Source organism: Coregonus clupeaformis, chromosome 12 (assembly GCF_020615455.1).
Source record: "Coregonus clupeaformis isolate EN_2021a chromosome 12, ASM2061545v1, whole genome shotgun sequence".
NCBI classification, from domain to species: Eukaryota; Metazoa; Chordata; class Actinopteri; order Salmoniformes; family Salmonidae; genus Coregonus; species Coregonus clupeaformis.
Genome location: NC_059203.1, coordinates 59,437,786 through 59,452,712, shown reverse-complemented (window position 1 = coordinate 59,452,712; position 14,927 = coordinate 59,437,786). Strand labels below are relative to the sequence as shown.

Sequence of the window (14,927 nt, the reverse complement as noted above, 5' to 3'; positions counted from 1 at the left end):
ATTCCACAATGCACTGCAGTAAATTGAAATCATGGCCGGGGGGAAGTGACCAGGAAGTGATTCTGTCTCCCAGACCAACTCGCTCTCTGAAGATATCCCCCATAGCCCTCAATGCCCTCTTGATTGCCTACCCTGGTCATTCATTTGGATGGTCAGTCACCCACCTGCTCTGGTGTAACATGTCTAGAGACATAGACTCTGCAGGGAAAGGGCAGAAGACATTTACCCTTTTTCAACCTAAAATGGTTCTCATTGATTGAAAAATGGCCTTGGTTGCCTTTTCATTACTAAGTACTTTGTCGTCGACCAAAAACATTTCTCCCCCCATTGTCACTTCACCTGGATAACTGTTGAAGAAGAGGGCATGTGTTTAAATTATCTTTATTAACATCCGATAAATAAATAACGACTTTCACAAAGCTTTCACAAAGGCATAGCAGTAGCATCTTATGTACAGTACATCGAATAATGATTGTCATCAACAGCAACACTATGCTTGGAGAGAGGACAATCTCTTCACAACGAAACAGTGCTGTGGACTATCCCTCCAGGTCAATGCCTTCCGTCGGATAACGCAACTCTGTCTGCACTCAGTCAAAGGACTGGTGTTGCATATGAGTGGCAGCATTCACAATGCACTGACTGATGCCACCTGATTCATAATGTCATTAACACTAACATTAACAGAGAGCCAAACCTCTTCATACTTCATAATCAAACAATCAGTATCTGTTGAATATTCCTCCAGTGGCTGAAGATGTTCTCTGTGTGACTCATACAAATAATACTCACAGAGTTCCCTGAGTCTAGTTCTAGTAGCCTTGGTCGAGTTCCTGCCAGACTACAATGCCTTGACAGGTATTTAACACATCACCTAACCACATCATATGATATAGCAATTTGATGCCCCACTGCACAGTCGATGACATGGCACGCAACCGTTGGTTGATGCAAAGCAATGCCTGTGACTCTAGTCAGGCAGGAACTCAACCCTTGTCTGTCTGTCAGCTCTTGTCTCCTTCAGTGGAGTAGACTGCAGAGTTGACGTCTTCATCAGCGTAGCCACTACTGTCTGACTGCATGCTGTCCCCTCGAATCACCAGACCTACACAGAGACAAAGACAAGTACACTGACACTGTCAGGTCTACACAGAGAAACACAGCCACACTCTTACATGCCGCGTAACCCTCGAACTCCCAGGCCTACATACTGTAGGCAGAGAAGTACACAGTCAGGTCGAACGCAGAGTTAGTTACACAGCCATACTCACTTAACTCATGTCACTTAACCCTTGAACCACCACCAGGCCTACAACATACACAGTCATATTCTATTCAAGGATTTAACACGTCAGGCCTGCAGTACAGTACTTCCCAGAATAAAACATGCAGGGTTGGCCAGAAATCAGCCCACACTTTTCTCAACATTTCCAGTTAGCTGACAATCTTAAAGAACAAGAATGTGAGAAAATATTAATACGAGAAACTGTGGTGAACGCAACCCTTTCTTCACACACACATACAGTGGGGAAAAAAAGTATTTAGTCAGCCACCAATTGTGCAAGTTCTCCCACTTAAAAAGATGAGAGAGGCCTGTAATTTTCATCATAGGTACACGTCAACTATTACAGACAAAATGAGGAAAAAAAACCAGAAAATCACATTGTAGGGTTTTTAATGAATTTATTTGCAAATTATGGTGGAAAATAAGTATTTGGTCAATAACAAAAGTTTCTCAATACTTTGTTATATATCCTTTGTTGGCAATGACACAGGTCAAATGTTTTCTGTAAGTCTTCACAAGGTTTTCACACACTGTTGCCCATTCCTCCATGCAGATCTCCTCTAGAGCAGTGATGTTTTGGGGCTGTCGCTGGGCAACATGGACTTTCAACTCACTCCAAATATTTTCTATGGGGTTGAGATCTGGAGACTGGCTAGGCCACTCCAGGACCTTGAAATGCTTCTTACGAAGCCACTCCTTCGTTGCCCGGGCGGTGTGTTTGGTATCATTGTCATGCTGAAAGACCCAGCCACGTTTCATCTTCAATGCCCTTGCTGATGGAAGGAGGTTTTCACTCAAAATCTCACGATACATGGCCCCATTCATTCTTTCCTTTACACGGATCAGTCATCCTAGTCCCTTTGCAGAAAAACAGCCCCAAAGCATGATGTTTCCACCCTCATGCTTCACAGTAGGTATGGTGTTCTTTGGATGCAACTCCGCATTCTTTGTCCTCCAAACACGACGAGTTGAGTTTTTACCAAAAAGTTCTATTTTGGTTTCATCTGACCATATGACATTCTCCCAATCCTCTTCTGGATCATCCAAATGCACTCTAGCAAACTTCAGACGGGCCTGGACATGTACTGGCTTAAGCAGGGGGACACGTCTGGCACTGCAGGATTTGAGTCCCTGGCGGCGTAGTGTGTTACTGATGGTAGGCTTTGTTACTTTGGTCCCAGCTCTCTTCAGGTCATTCACTAGGTCCCCCCGTGTGGTTCTGGGATCTTTGCTCACCGTTCTTGTGATCATTTTGACCCCACGGGGTGAGATCTTGCGTGGAGCCCCAGATCGAGGGAGATTATCAGTGGTCTTGTATGTCTTCCATTTCCTAATAATTGCTCCCACAGTTGATTTCTTCAAACCAAGCTGCTTACCTATTGCAGATTCAGTCTTCCCAGCCTGGTGCAGGTCTACAATTTTGTTTCTGGTATCATTTGACAGCTCTTTGGTCTTGACCATAGTGGAGTTTGGAGTGTGACTGTTTGAGGTTGTGGACAGGTGTCTTTTATACGGATAACAAGTTCAAACATGTGCCATTAATACAGGTAACGAGTGGAGGACAGAGGAGCCTCTTAAAGAAGAAGTTACAGGTCTGTGAGAGCCAGAAATCTTGCTTGTTTTTAGGTGACCAAATACTTATTTTCCACCATAATTTGCAAAGAAATTCATTAAAAATCCTACAATGTGATTTTCTGGTGAAAGAAAATCTTAATTTGTCTGTCATAGTTGACGTGTACCTATGATGAAAATTACAGGCCTCTCTCATCTTTTTAAGTGGGAGAACTTGCACAATTGGTGGCTGACTAAATACTTTTTTTCCCCCACTGTATGTGTGTGTGAAGAAAGGGGTGCGTTCACCACAGTTTCTCGTATTAATATTTTCTCACATTCTTGTTCTTTAAGATTGTCAGCTAACTGGAAATGTTGAGAAAAGTGTGGGCTGATTTCTGGCCAACCCTGCATGTTTTATTCTGGGAAGTACTTTACTGCAGGCCTGACGTGTTAAATCCTTGAATATAATATGACTGTGTATGTTGTAGGCCTGGTGGTGGTTCAAGGGTTAAGTGACATGAGTTAAGTGTACATGCATGCACAAATACACACTGCAACTCATTCACAGCTAATGTGACAACAGCACTGCCCATTTGAGGTACAGTATCAACCACATTCACTTTCAAACTGTAACTTGAAACGTGTTTGTGTTCCTGTGAAATTAAGCACATTGGCTGCTCCGAATCGCGCTAGTCAGTCATCCACTAAACAACTACTTTGGTAGTGAGCAGATATACTGTTAATATCACTCGGTTCAGCTGAATATGACCATGATGTATCAATCAATCAAGACTATGAACTCACCAGTGTTTTGATTGACAGTAGACAGTGACAAAGACGTTGATCTTATGGTTTCTTGCTGTCCAAAGTCTTCCTCCCCTGCACTATGTACCTGTTGTTAAACAAAATTTGAAAACAGGTGGTCAGGAAAACTCCTGGCTCTAAGTATATACTACCGGTCAAAAGGTTTAGAACACATACTCATTCAAGGGTTTTTCTTTATTTCTACTATTCTCTACATTGTAGAATAATAGTGAAGACATCAAAACTATGAAATAACACATATGGCATCATGTACTAACCAAAGAAGTGTTAAACAAATCAAAATATATTTGAGATTTGAGATTCTTCAAATAGCCACCTTTGCCTTGATGACAGTTTTGCACACTCTTGGCATTCTCTCAACCAGTTTCATGAGGTAGTCACCTGGAATGCATTTCAATGAACAGGTGTGCCTTGTTTAAAGTTAATTTGTGGAATTTCTTTCCTTCTTAATGCGTTTCAGCCAATCAGTTGTGTTGTGACAAGGTAGGGGTGGTATACAGAAGCCCTATTTGGTAAAAGACCAAGTCCATATTATGGCAAGAACAGCTCAAATAAGCAAAGGGAAATGACAGTCCATCATTACTTTAAGACATGAAGGTCAGTCAATACGGAACATTTCAAGAACTTTGAAAGTTTATTCAAGTGCAGTCGCAAAAAACATCAAGCGCTATGATGAAACTGGCTCTCATGAGGACCACCACAGGAATGGAAGGATAAGATAATTAGTTACCAGACTCAGAAATTGCAGCCCAAATAAATGCTTCAAGTAACAGAGACATCTCAACATCAACTGTTCAGAGGAGACTGTGTGAATCAGGCCTTCATGGTGAAATTGCTGCAAAGAAACCACTACTAAAGGACGCCATCCCTTTTGTGCTTAGTGGGACTATTATTTGTTTTTCAACAGGACAATGACCCGACACACCTCCAGGCTGTGTAAAGGCTATTTTACCAAGAAGGAGAGCGATGGAGTGCTGGATCAGATGACCTGGCCTCCACAATCACCCGACCTCAACCAAATTGAGATGGTTTGGGATGAGTCGGACCGCAGAGTGAAGGAAAAGCAGCCAAAAAGTGCTCAGCATATGTGGGAACTCCTTCAAGACTGTTGGAAAAGCATTCCAGGTGAAGCTGGTTGAGAGAATGCCAGGAGTGTTTAAAGCTGTCATCAAGGCAAAGGGTGGCTATTTGAAGAATCTTCAATATAAAATATATTTTGATTGGTTTAACACTTTTTTGGGTTACTACATGATTCAATATGTGTTATTTCATAGTTTTGATGTCTTCACTATTATTGTACAATGTAGAAAATAGTAAAAATAAAGAAAAACCCTTGAAGGAGTCGGTGTTCTAAAACTTTTGACCGGTAGTGTATGTCACCGTCAGTAGAGGATGCCTGGTTGTTCTTTAAAAGTAATTTCCTCTCAATCTTAAATAGACATGCCCCATTCAAAAAATACAGAACTAAGAACAGATATAGCCCCTGGTTCTCCTCAGACTTGACTGCCCTTGACCAGCACAAAAACATCCTGTGGCGTACTGCATTAGCATCAAATAGCCCCCGCGATATGCAACTTTTCAGGGAAGTTAGGAACCAATATACACAAGCAGTTAGGAAAGCAAAGGCTAACTTTTTCAAACAGAAATTTGCATCCTGTAGCACTAACTCCAAAAAGTTTTGGGACACTAAAGTCCATGGAAAATAAGAGCACTTCCTCCAAGCTGCCCACTGCACTGAGGCTAGGAAACACTATCACCACCGATAAATCTACAATAATCGAGAATTTCAACAAGCATTTTGCTACGGCTGGCCATGCTTTCCACCTGGCTACCACTACCCCGGCCACCAGCTCTGCACCCTCCGCTGCAACTTGCCCATGACCCCCCCGCTTCTCCTTCACACAAATCCAGACAGCTGATGTTCTAAAAGAGCTGCAAAATCTGGACCCCTACAAATCATCTGGGCTAGACAATCTGGACCCTTTCTTTCTAAAACTAGCCGCCGAAATTGTCGCAACCCCTATTACTAGCCTGTTCAACCTCTCTTTCGTAACGTCTGAGATCCCCAGAGATTGGAAAGCTGCCGCGGTCATCCCCCTCTTCAAAGGGGGTGACACTCTAGATCCAAACTGTTACAGACCCATATCCATCCTGCCCTGCCTTTCAAAAGTTTTTGAAAGCCAAGTCAACAAACAGATCACCGACCATTTCGAATCCCACCGTACCTTCTCCGCTATGCAATCCGGTTTCCGAGCTGGTCATGGGTGCACTTCAGCCACGCTCAAGGTCCTAAACGATATTATAACCGCGATCGATAATAGACAGTACTGTGCAGCCGTTTTCATTGACCTGGCCAAGGCTTTCGACTCTGTCAACCACCGCATTCTTATTGGCAGACTAAATAGCCTTGGTTTCTCAAATGACTGCCTCGCCTGGTTCACCAACTACTTCTCAGATAGAGTTCAATGTGTCAAATCGGAGGGCCTGTTGTCTGGACCTATGGCAGTCTCTATGGGGGTGCCACAGGGTTCAATTCTTGGGCCGACTCTTTTCTCTGTGTATATCAATGACGTCGCTCTTGCTGCTGGTGACTCTCAGATCCACCTCTACGCAGACGACACCATTTTGTATACATCTGGCCCTTCATTGGACACTGTGTTAACAAACCTCCAAACAAGCTTCAATTCCATACAACACTCCTTCAGTAGCCTCCAACTGCTCTTAAACACTAGTAAAACTAAATGCATGCTCTTCAACCGAACGCTGCTTGCACCCGCCCCACCCGACTAGAATCACTACTCTCGACGGGTCTGACCTAGAGTATGTGGACAACTACAAATATCTAGGTGTCTGGTTAGACTGTAAACTCTCCTTCCAGACTCACATTAAGAATCTCCAATCCAAAGTTAAATCTAGAATCGGTTTCCTATTTCGCAACAAAGCCTCCTTCACTCACGCTGCCAAACATGCCCTCGTAAAACTGACTATCCTACCGATCCTTGACTTCGGCGATGTCATTTACAAAATAGCCTCCAACACTCTACTCAGCAAATTGGATGTAGTCTATCACAGTGCCATCCGTTTTGTCTCCAAAGCCCCATATAATACCCACCACTGTGACCTGTACGCTCTTGTTGGCTGGTCCTCACTACATATTCGTTGCCAAACCCACTGGCTCCAGGCCATCTATAAATCACTGCTAGGCAAATCCCCGCCTTATCTTAGCTCATTGGTCACCATAGCAACACCCACCCGTAGTCTGCGCTCCAGCGGGTATATCTCACTGGTCATCCCCAAAGCCAACACCTCATTTGGCCGCAATTCCTTCCAGTTCTCTGCTGCCAATGACTGGAACAAATTGCAAAAATCTCTGAAGCTGGAGACACTTATCTCCCTCACTAACTTTAAGCATCAGTTGTCAGAGCACCTTACCGATCACTGCACCTGTACACAGCCCATCTGAAATTAGCCCGCCCAACTACCTCATCCCTATATTGTTATTTATTTTGCTCATTTGTACCCCAGTATCTCTATTTGCACATCATCTCTTGCACATCTATCATTCCAGTGTTAATACTAATTGTAATTATTTTGCACTATAGCCTATTTTATTGCCTTACCTCCATAACTTGCTAAATTTGCACACACTGTATATTATATGTATTTCTGTTGTATTTTTGACTTTGTTTTGTTTTACCCCATATGTAACTCTGTGTTGTTGTTTTTATCGCACTGCTTTGCTTTATCTTGGCCAGGTCGCAGTTGTAAATGAGAACTTGTTCTCAACTGGTTTACCTGGTTAAATAAAGGTGAAATAAAAAAATAAAAAAAATGTCAGGCAGCCAAGGGTGGATAGCTAATCGACTACGCCACCTAGATGTGTGTATAAGCCCTAGGAAATCAGAGACTGGAGTAGAGTGTGCCATATAGGTTAAATCCAAAACAATTATGTCACTTACCTCCTCTAGCTCAAAGGAGTTGGCCTGTTGAAGACTGTGGGAGGCCTCCCCTTGGGCCCGGATTGGTGGAGGGTTCAGAGGACTCTGGTACCTCTTGATCCCCCATACACCTGGATAATACTGGGCTGCTGTAGGCACTGCTGTGGTACCACCACTGGGAGTGAGAACCATCTCAGGTGTGTCTGCAGAACTAAAACTACAAATCACATCAGCTACAGTGATTAGACAAGGGGACCTCCTTCCACTAGGGAGCTCTATGGGCACGAACGTTGACTCCACCAGTGTCCCAGTTTCTCCCAAACTGGAGTCACCCTCAGACACAGCCTTTGGAATGGGAGTTATGACGACCTCTAAACTCTTGGCTGAGTTCCTGGTAGTTAAATGCTCCTCCTCCCTGGGTTTGTGTAGTGGGTCTGATGTGGTGAAGGATCGGTCAGATCTGACATTCTCACAGGACACAACAGATGACAAAATGGTCGCCATCTGTGTGTTATTATTCCACTGTTGTAGTTGACTGCTGTAGAGTGCCTGGTGCAGACTCTCAACGATCTGAGGACATGTGACTTCATGGGTAACCTTGGCAACCGGTGCCACCACCGCTGCCCAGTCTGTGTGATGAATTGTGTTTTGAGTGTCTCCAACCTCACAAGTAGGACTTGGAGTAGTAAGGCAAAAGTCCAGTTTCTTTCTACTACTGGGTTCTAGCTGACCTGATTCTGAAAGTGATGATGCTCGAAGATTGCGAGTTCTGTCGGTGTCTCTCTCCCTCTCTAAATCAGCCCCATCCCTGTCTGATGACGATCCCTGGTCCAACTCCTTGCCTCTGACTGTGTCTCTATGTCCCTGTGTCTCTGTCTCTCTGTCCTTCACGATAGCACTCATGTCCGCAGCAGCACTCATCCCATTACTGTCCCCTGTATCCTGATTATCCTCCTCCATGTCTCTGGATATAGCCTCTGCCTTGGCGTTCTCCAGGACCAGTCCCACCAAGTCAGGCAGGCTGCTTCTCTTCTTGGGGGATGACCCAGGTCCGGAAGAGAGTCCTGGACCACGGCAGGCAGAGTCCGAGCCCAGCCGGGCGGAACCACCAGAGCCAGTATACAGGCACATCTTAGAAACCGTGTCCTTGAGTCGCTCCACTGGAGACCTCGGTTCGCTGCGAACGCTTCCCATGAAGCGCCGTCCAGTCTGCCTGTCGGCGGTGGGGGAGAAGCTGAACTCGGGAGGGGCGAGCTTCTGGAGGGGTGTGCGGGACACGTGGGAGTAGAGGGAGTAGAAGGCATTGGCCATGGCTGTTAGCACCTCTACCTGCCTGAAACGACCTACAGGGGGGAAGAAACGTTCATCAGGGCAATTGAAAGAGATAATAACCATTTGTTTTGAATGTGCTGGCTGCCTAACACACAGGACAATGAGAGATGCATTAACGTGTCTTGTTCATAGCAAAGACTGAGTATAATGTATTTATTGTATGTTAAGACTCTGATTGGTGGAGAAACATATTATACTGACAGTGCTATGTAAATGTAGTCATATAGACACTCTGTGGATGTAGGTGTCTATTTAGAGATGAAGCTCTTTGAACTGCATAGAAAGTGCTGCATAACTCAAGTTATTATGTAAATGAAAGCTGAATCATGTACAGAGACTCTCTATACCTGGTTGTGGGTGTGTATGATGATGGTGATTACCACAGTAGTGTGTGGGAGTCCGACACATTGGTGTGAGTGTGTGTGTTTGTGTGCGTGTGTACGTTTGTGTCTTACTGGCTAGAGAGAGTCCTGGGTCTTCCTGTCGGAGGCGGTACAGTTGGGACTGGAGGAAGAGGCGGAAGTTGATACCGTGAAGCTGGGAGGGGAAGTTGAGGAAACGGGTGGGGATGCGGTCGGTGACCTTAGGCTCGTCACATCCGAACCCCAACTGGTACAGAGTCTCCTCTGCATCCTCTGCACACAGTTGCAGCACCTCAGACACACTGGGGGGTGTAGGTGACGAGTCAGAGAGACAGATAGAAAGAGAGAGAGGGGAGTGAGAGATTTACTGACAGATTTGATATACTATATGATAGTTAAGACTGTGTAACATACGGTTGATAGTGGTTGGTCCTAACTCACCTTGACGTCTTACTGGTGCTGTTGGAGAGGCCACTGGAGGCAATACTGTGGCAGAGGTGGAGTAAGGGCAGAGCCAGCATCTGACGGGGAGTACTGCAGGAACAAAGACATGAGATCAACATGCGACAGGCGAAAAATAAACAATGAAACAACTTAAAAAACTAACCAGAATTATTATAGTAATAATGGTTGAAGCATGCCTGTATTCAACAGATATATGTTAATGTAACCGTATTTAATGTACTAGTAGCTGGGAAAATGCATAAAGAGGGATTATAAAAAGAAACTCTAGAACAGAAATATAGCTTGCCATATGCCAAAGTTTGTGGGTTGCTCTAACTGACCTGGTGGTGGCTCCTCCTCTGTGAAGATGTTTGGGTGGCGGAAGCAGCACCCTACACAGTCAGCAGGCACCACCGTGGGAAGATAAAAGCAGGTCAAGCTCATGTCACGTCAACCAAACATGACTAATCTAAACCTCCCTCTGAATAGGAAGGACTTTTGGGCATAATTGATGTAATGAATCCACACATTCTTCTTGTTTATATTCCATTTATCTTACCCCAGTTCTGAGACTCCTTCAACATTTAATGCTTTAGCTGTAAAACATAAAATAAAAGTTTGAGTGGAAAGAGAACACTGTGTGTGTGTGTGCGCATTCGTGCGTGCGTTTGCATTCATGCTTATGTGTGCGCGTTTTCCTCCCAGACCTCTGTGACATTTGGCCATTTGTGTTGTGAGGCTCCAGTGAGCGATGGCGCCTCTATTTGCAGACACGCTCTCATTATTTCTTTGTATATTGGTCCAATCTTTGGGAGAGTGTCCGTCAGTCAACAGCTAAATCACATGCACCAGGATGTCAGTCGCTCATGGAAGAGGTGAAGGCTTAAGGTTTGATGCTACAATGAGCCTACTGTTTTATTGCAGTGTAACTACAGTAGGCTACAGTACATGTCCCTGGTGTACTGGCAGTGGAGAAGCAGTCCTTAGCCATGAGGATTTTTATGAAGGCGTCCACTAGTCAAACAGGTATAATGGACTTCAGTATTGGATAAAAGGCCTATGTTCTTTAAACATATTTGGTAATGGAAAATGAGTTCAAATAGGAATAACAAAAACAAAGAGGGAGGCTGTTGCACAGAAGCAGGAACAAAGCCTTTTCCAAAACATCCATGATGGTCTCCTACTTTTCCTACAAAGCTATTTCCTGCTTGGATTATTTACTATGGTGTGTGTGTCATTGGGTTTATGTACTCTGTTGTCCTCACCCTCAGCACCCAGACTCAGGTCATCTTCAAAACTGTTGGCTTTCAGCAGAGACTCTGGAAGAGGAGAATAGATGATCAAATAGAAGAAGAGGAGAGACTATAATCAGTGTTTTATACGGACCAATAGGACATTATATCATGATATCCATGCTGATAGTAGATTGCAGTGACGGTGGCTTTGTCAGACTTACCAACAGTCAGATGATGACTAGAGTTCTGTGAGCCTGTCTCCAGCCTAGTGAAAATATATAACGTACACCAAAACAACATCTTAGGATTCTGTACAGAGGAATAGCCTAAGATTACTCCAAATGTGTTCTCCAACTCATAAAACTAAAACTAAAATTACATGTTTTGAAAAAGGCTCAGTGCTGTTATCCTTGCAAGGTGAGGTGTTGAAAGGTATTGAAAACAGGGGTGTCAATCATTTTTACCCCTACCTTTTTGAGATTTTTTTTATTACTAGTTAAACAAAATCTCTTTCTCTGAGCAATTGTATTAGTATAAAATAATATAATTTCCCAAATGTTTTGAGCATACAATATATATAATAATAATTTGGTGGGTGCTTCTATTTGCCCTGTTTTAGATATGTGTTTTTTGCATATCCCAACTCTTCCTGAGACACCCTCGGAGAGTAGGGTCACAGCCAGGGTCTGCCATTATCAACGGCGACCCTGGAGCAATAAGGGTTAAGTGACCTATTTTTTACAGATTATTTTGACAGATGTTCACCTTGTCGGCTCGGGGATTCTAACTAGTGACCTTTGGGTTACTGGCCCAACGCTCTAACCGCTAGGCTACCTGCCGCCCTATACATCTATTTTATACAGTCAGTTTTGCTAATCTTTATCAAGGGTGTCAATCATTTCGCACCCCACAGTATACTATACGGCTCTGGATCAAACCTATGGGCATTACTTCTAGCTAGCTATCCTCTCAGTCTATCCAGTAAAGCTACAGCTTTTAAAAGTCAGTTCACTTCCTACATAGGAGATGCTCTCAGGCTGAGTGATTAGCAGTCAGATTATCAAGTCACATTAACCACATATGTTTTAAGAACGCCCCAACATTTCTTATCTGACATTATTTTAAATCAGATTCTATAAAGCCCACAAAGCAGCCTGGTCATCCAAGTTCACACATCAGTTTAGCCACATTTTCAGACTCAACTTGATCAATACAGTCACAGCCAAGTTAGCCATGATCATTAGTAATACATTTGAAATTGCACAATAGTGATGTTTGCATCCAGTGATGCAACAATTGCTTTTCTGTGCTTACATGGCTGCTATTTTCCGGTCAACACATAACTGGAGGAATCAACAGAACAAACACTACTTTTGTACCATTTCCTATGATGCAAATTTTTTACTATAAACACAAAGTACTAAAATAGAACGCCCTATAGTATAAATAGGACCAAACTAGTTCTAGAACCAAGTTGTTTTGGAGCATTGACCATTGACCTGTCTCCATATTCTAAACAGAATTCACATCTGTAATATTTCCCCAAACGGTGGGCGGTTTCCCTTCACCTTTTGTTTTTTTACTTGCCAGTTGCCACTGACTGACACATCATCCTATTGAGTATTTCTTGTAAGTTTAATTTCAAAGTCAAACCTTTCACGGCATGCTCACTCACCCACAGCCCAGAAGCCAGCTCTCAATCTTTCCTGCAGAGCATCCTGTGGAAACAGTAGACATAGAACAGTCTGGGTGAGCATTCAGCATTCAGAAAATTAAGACTTCTTACACTCTTTTTTCTGTGCTTTGTCACAAAGATGTGTGATGCATCATGCAGTGGCCAACCGCCCACATATTATGAGTTATAAATATACCAGTATGAAAAAAAATAATAATAATGTATGCACTCACTAACTGTAAGTCGCTCTGGATAAGAGCGTCTGCTAAATGACTCAAATGTAAATACCAGACTAAGCAGTGTTGTTGTTGTTAGGGAGTTTTAACCCTCTGCCTGTTGTTGATTACTTTATCCCATAGATATCATATAGTAATGCATCAATGTCACTCAAATGTAAATTCTTTATCAAGCTACCAAAATGAGAACTGACCATCTGAGAAAATGTCATCCTCTGATGCAGACTGGTGTGGATCAGAGGGATGGGTGTATGGTGGTCCCCGTGGGACAGAAGGACTGGTATATCCTGGTCGTTGTAGGGTAGAGGGGTGGGCAGAGGGATGGATGTACGGTCCTGGTCCCTGTGGATCTTGTTCTTCCAGGGTGAGCCACTGTCGACTGGTCTGGACCCAGGCCTGACGCCTGGTCGTAGAAGACGGGCTCTCCATCAGACTGCTCACCTATTCACTCAACAGCTCACCTATTAATTGAATAGCCTACTGTCGTATATGATGAATGGTGGCAATTATTGCCATCAACAAAGAGTCCGTTATGCTGCATCATGTTAGAAGTTTTTATTCATACCACGAGGTTACAGCATAAATTACAGACACGCGTTGTCCGGAGAACGGCTCCTCAGATTGCTATGGCCGCTCTAACGTCTCATCGTTTAACCCCTATTTATAAACACTGATGCCCCCTCTTCTGGCCAATCACCAGTCTCTCCTGTCTACAACCCACCTCCTGTCTGTGATATGTGGTATTACACCTAAAACATTCCCTCTTGATACTACCATAAACAACATTCTATTTCTTCATGAAAAACATTTAACAAAGGCATAATCTTCAGATACTATACTACGTCAATAATTATCAGCTGGGAGAACCCAAATCATGACGTAAGTATTATATCATCAGTAGGCTTATATAGACATAATACTTCCAAACCAGGTCCATCCAAATGATAGTTTCAGTGAAGCTACTGTAACCTACAGGGCTTTTCATGCAGGAACATGTAACCCCTCTTTATAATCTAGTACAGCTGGTTGGAATAGCAAATTATGACATAATTGAAATAAACAGCTGCAATTAGAAAATTATTGACACCACACACTAACTCAAATCAATCCATAAGTAGGTAATCATCATAATAGTCACAAACTCACACAATGCTTGTAATTATGTTAATGTACTGAAAAATCATAGCCTACATGACAATCACATTAGAAGTTCTCTCTTGGAAAAATAAAGTTATTGTTTTATATAGCCTAACAACTGCCAATATTTGTAGAAGCCTTTCAGTGCACATAATTACTCATGTCAAATTTGATAGAACTTTATTGCACTGCTCAAGCAAAAACAAGGACATATTTAGAAAACATGGCTGAAAATCCAAACGCATGCAGATGCTTATACCAAAGTAGGCCTACAGTATTCTATTTCAAGGACTAATGTAGAGACAAGCACATTTTCATCTCAAGCCTACCTTCACTGGCGCACCGCAGTTTTCAATTCTGGTTTCTCCCACTGCGCTCACCATTCTCGACTCGTATCTTGTTATCAGAATAGCACTGCATACTTCATACAGGGTTTCTTCAGTTTTTCTGATGACTATTTATTTAAACGGATAAATGTTGAGATTATCAACGCAAAACCTAGGCTACATGTTCATGGTTCTCTCTTTCAACTGTCTCTTTAGGCGCAAATACAAAGAAGGTAAAAAGGGAAGTGTGGCTTCAACTGAAACTAATTAACATTGCGACACATCCTCCCTGCAGAAACAGAAGCCGACACAGACACACTGTAGATAGTCTAATGAAGAAGAGCTGACAGTTGCCCTCTTTATACCTGCTGGTGCTAACATGCGCCCTGATATTGTCCACATTCTGATCTTGTCCACATTCATATTGTGCTTTATCAGATAGTGATTGGATCATATTGATCAGATCACTTAACTCACATGATAGTTAGCGCATGGTGTAAACAAGGCTAGTGATTGTGACTTCATGGGAGTCGTCACTCGAAGTTGGTTTTGTCTAGAAGGAATATAGCTTTTGTTAA

The 14,927-nt window shown here is 43.1% G+C and overlaps 1 protein-coding gene across 1 annotated transcript; it reads right to left on the bottom strand.

The window, feature by feature from the left end:
- Window positions 1-389: 389 nt before the first annotated feature.
- LOC121578314 (protein ITPRID2) lies at window positions 390-14,558 on the bottom strand. Its single transcript, XM_041892612.2, has 12 exons — window positions 14,353-14,558; window positions 13,081-13,327; window positions 12,651-12,693; window positions 11,197-11,240; window positions 11,006-11,059; window positions 10,300-10,336; window positions 10,082-10,132; window positions 9,738-9,830; window positions 9,390-9,598; window positions 7,624-8,945; window positions 3,644-3,731; window positions 390-1,105 (listed from the first exon to the last, which is right to left on the bottom strand). Exons 1-12 carry the CDS (start codon window positions 14,404-14,406, stop codon window positions 1,005-1,007), a joined length of 2,343 nt encoding a protein of 780 aa, XP_041748546.2. The 5' UTR covers window positions 14,407-14,558; the 3' UTR covers window positions 390-1,004.
- Window positions 14,559-14,927: the final 369 nt, after the last annotated feature.

What these genes read in the sequence shown, in the direction of transcription:
- LOC121578314 (XM_041892612.2), bottom strand. Translation starts at nt 14,406, where the DNA reads ATGGTGAGCGCAGTGGGAGAAACCAGAATTGAAAACTGCGGTGCGCCA. An exon ending in GAAGGAGTCTCAGAACTGGG is followed by an intron (nt 10,133 to 10,299) that starts GTAAGATAAATG and finishes CTGACTGTGTAG; the next exon opens with GGTGCTGCTTCCGCCACCCA. An exon ending in AGCACCAGTAAGACGTCAAG is followed by an intron (nt 9,599 to 9,737) that starts GTGAGTTAGGAC and finishes TACACCCCCCAG; the next exon opens with TGTGTCTGAGGTGCTGCAAC.